The sequence below is a fragment of the Mandrillus leucophaeus genome, unplaced genomic scaffold, assembly GCF_000951045.1.
Source record: "Mandrillus leucophaeus isolate KB7577 unplaced genomic scaffold, Mleu.le_1.0 Scaffold506, whole genome shotgun sequence".
Taxonomy (NCBI): Eukaryota; Metazoa; Chordata; class Mammalia; order Primates; family Cercopithecidae; genus Mandrillus; species Mandrillus leucophaeus.
Window position 1 is genome coordinate 527,968 of NW_012105431.1, and position 2,504 is coordinate 530,471.

The 2,504-nt window shown below is 58.9% G+C and overlaps 1 protein-coding gene across 1 annotated transcript in view; it reads left to right on the forward strand.

Moving 5' to 3' along the window:
* The window catches only part of TNRC18 (trinucleotide repeat containing 18), a 174,368-nt gene that overhangs the window by 61,883 nt on the left and 109,981 nt on the right, over positions 1–2,504 (forward strand). Inside the window, exons 6-7 of the mRNA XM_011996251.1 lie at positions 1,103–1,213; positions 1,755–1,901. Coding sequence (XP_011851641.1) covers positions 1,103–1,213; positions 1,755–1,901 — 258 coding nt within the window. The remainder of the gene's footprint in view (positions 1–1,102; positions 1,214–1,754; positions 1,902–2,504) is intronic.

Here is a 2,504-nt window from a genome sequence, read left to right on the forward strand (position 1 = left end):
GGCCTCTCAAAGTGCTGGGATTCCAGGCGTGAACCACCATGCCTGACCTGAGTTTACTTCTCTTTCTTTCAGTCTTTCCTTCTTTCTTTCCTTCTTTTTTTCTATTCTTTCTCTCTTTTTTTCTTTTTTTGGAGACAAGGTCTCACTCCGTCGCCCAGGTTGGAGTTCAGTGGTTCTGTCATGGCTCAAACTGCAGCCTTTAGAACACAGATAGTGTTCAATAAGCAGAATAGCTGTGTGGAATCAAGAGAAGCGTGATGGAGCAGAGGTGGTCGGGGGGGCTTCCTGGAGGTGGTGGCACTTGAAGCTGAGCTCTAATGCTGGAGGTCCAGGTGGTGGGAATGGTGTGTGTGTGACCCAGAGGTGAGGAAGGGACGAGTGTGACATGTGCAGAGAGGGTGGGGCACCCTTGAGAGGCCAGCCAGGTCCCCACTTGGCCCCATGGGGTGACAGATGGGACCAGGATTAGAGCAGATGGGGGGGGCGACAGAGTGAGGAGGGTAGAGCAGGAGCCTGGCAGGGGTAGGGGACAGAGGGCTCACTATATCTCTTCAGAGGCCAACCACATTTGCAGGGAGCAGCCTGGGGCTGTGGCCCTTGAGGCCCTGAGGGGGGCAGGTGCTCTGAGAGGGGGCTGGCGAGTAGACTGGCTTCGGTGGCAGGTGGCGCCCAGGATGGAAGCCCCTGAGACCATTCTCAGTGACAGCCGGGACAGTCGGGGGCACAGAGGACTTGGGGCTGAGCCCAGGCTGCACGCTCAGTGCCCGCCTCTTCTGGGGGTACCGGGAGTGCCCTGTGCTCAAAATTTGTCCCAGACTCCAGGAGGAGCCAGGGGACGTGAGGGTGGCCCCTTCAGGTGGCTGAGCCTCCGGGATTCTGTAAGCTGGAACGGCTGTCTCCCCTGGGAGAAGGAAGCTTGAGCTCATGACCCGATTTCTCAGCACAGCTGTGGGACTCTGGAGTGGCCCTCTGTTGTCCCAGTCCTGCCCGAGACCTGTCACTGCCCTTCTGGGCCTCAGTTTCCCCGTGAGGTCCCCAGGCAGGGCCCCTTTCAGTCCTGACTAAGGGGTGCCTTGTGAGCTCAGGTTCTCCTTTGATACAGGAGCGACACTGATGTTGGAGGTCCAGGTGGGCCTGGAGGCCCATGTCCAGCCGCCCTCGTCGACATGCCCCTCCCGGTGCCGGGCTGCTCAGCTGTCCCTGCATACACTCGGTCCTGCAGGCGTCTGGGCCGGCATGACTGTGCCCCTCTCTGGGTTCCTTTCTTCTGCTTCTGGGACGGGTGGATTCCCACCTTCCTCCTGGCTAATTTTTTATGTTTTTGTAGAGGTGGGGACTCACTGTGTTCCCCAGGTTGGTCTCAAACTCCTGGACTCCAGTGATCCTCCCACCTCGGCCTCCCAAAGTGCTGGGATTACAGGTGTGAGCCATTCTGCTGGGCCTGGGGCACTGCTCATTAGGAGCTCCCGGTATTTGGGGGTGTGGGAAGGGAGAGATGAGAGGAGAAGCTTGATTCCAAGGTTCCTCACCCATTAGGGTCATGGCTGTGGAGCCGCTGTAGACCCCAGCTAGGGCAGCTGGGTGGGGACCTTGTCTCCAGCAGAAGGATAGTGTCTCTGTGCTGGGGGCTGAGCCCCTGACACTGCTGCTGGCAGTGCTGGACTGGGCCCTTGGGGGTGGCTGATGGCCGGTATCTGCCCGCAGTAGCCCTAGGTAGGAGGACCTAGCTCCCAGCCCACCCCTCTTCCTGGCAGCCCTGGGAAGGCCGGCCCCAAGGGGAGTATCAACCATGCCTCAGCCTGTGCGAGTGGCACCCGGGAGCCGACGGGCAGGTTTCCGAGCTGCACACCTGGTGGCCTCTGCCGTGGTGCTCAGCTTCCTCCTGTGCCCTCGCCTGTCCGGTATGTCCCATCTCTGGCTCATAGTGTTAAACACTCAAAGAGGGGCCAGGGCAGGGTGGCAGGGACGAGGAGGGACCGAGAGGGACAGACGGGGCTCCTGCCACTCCACCGCTCCCCGTCCCCTCTCCTCTGGTGACCATCCATGTGCCAGGCCGGGGATTCAGGGGCTGGCCATGGGGAGGGACAGGGATGGGTGAGCCTGGTGGCATCTCCCACTCTGGGGGCCAAGGCCACCCCCTCCACCCAAGTTGATAATGTTCTTTGGGTTTACTTTTCTGTCTGAATTATTTTTTCTTTAGAGTCTGGGTCTCGCTCTGTCACCCAGGCTGGAGTGAAGTGGTGCAATCATGATAGGGAATCGCTGCAGCCTCGACTTCCTAGGCACAAGCGATCCTCCCACCTCAGCCTCCTGAGTAGCTGGGACTACTGGTGCATGCCACTATGCCTGTCTAAATTTTTATTTGTTTTTTTTTTTTCTTTTTGAGATGGAGTCTCATTTTGTCTGTCGTCCAGGCTAGAGTGCACTGGCGCAATCTCGGCTCACTGCAACCTCTGCCTCCTGGGTTCAAATGATTCTCCTGCCTCAGCCTCCCGAGTAGCTGG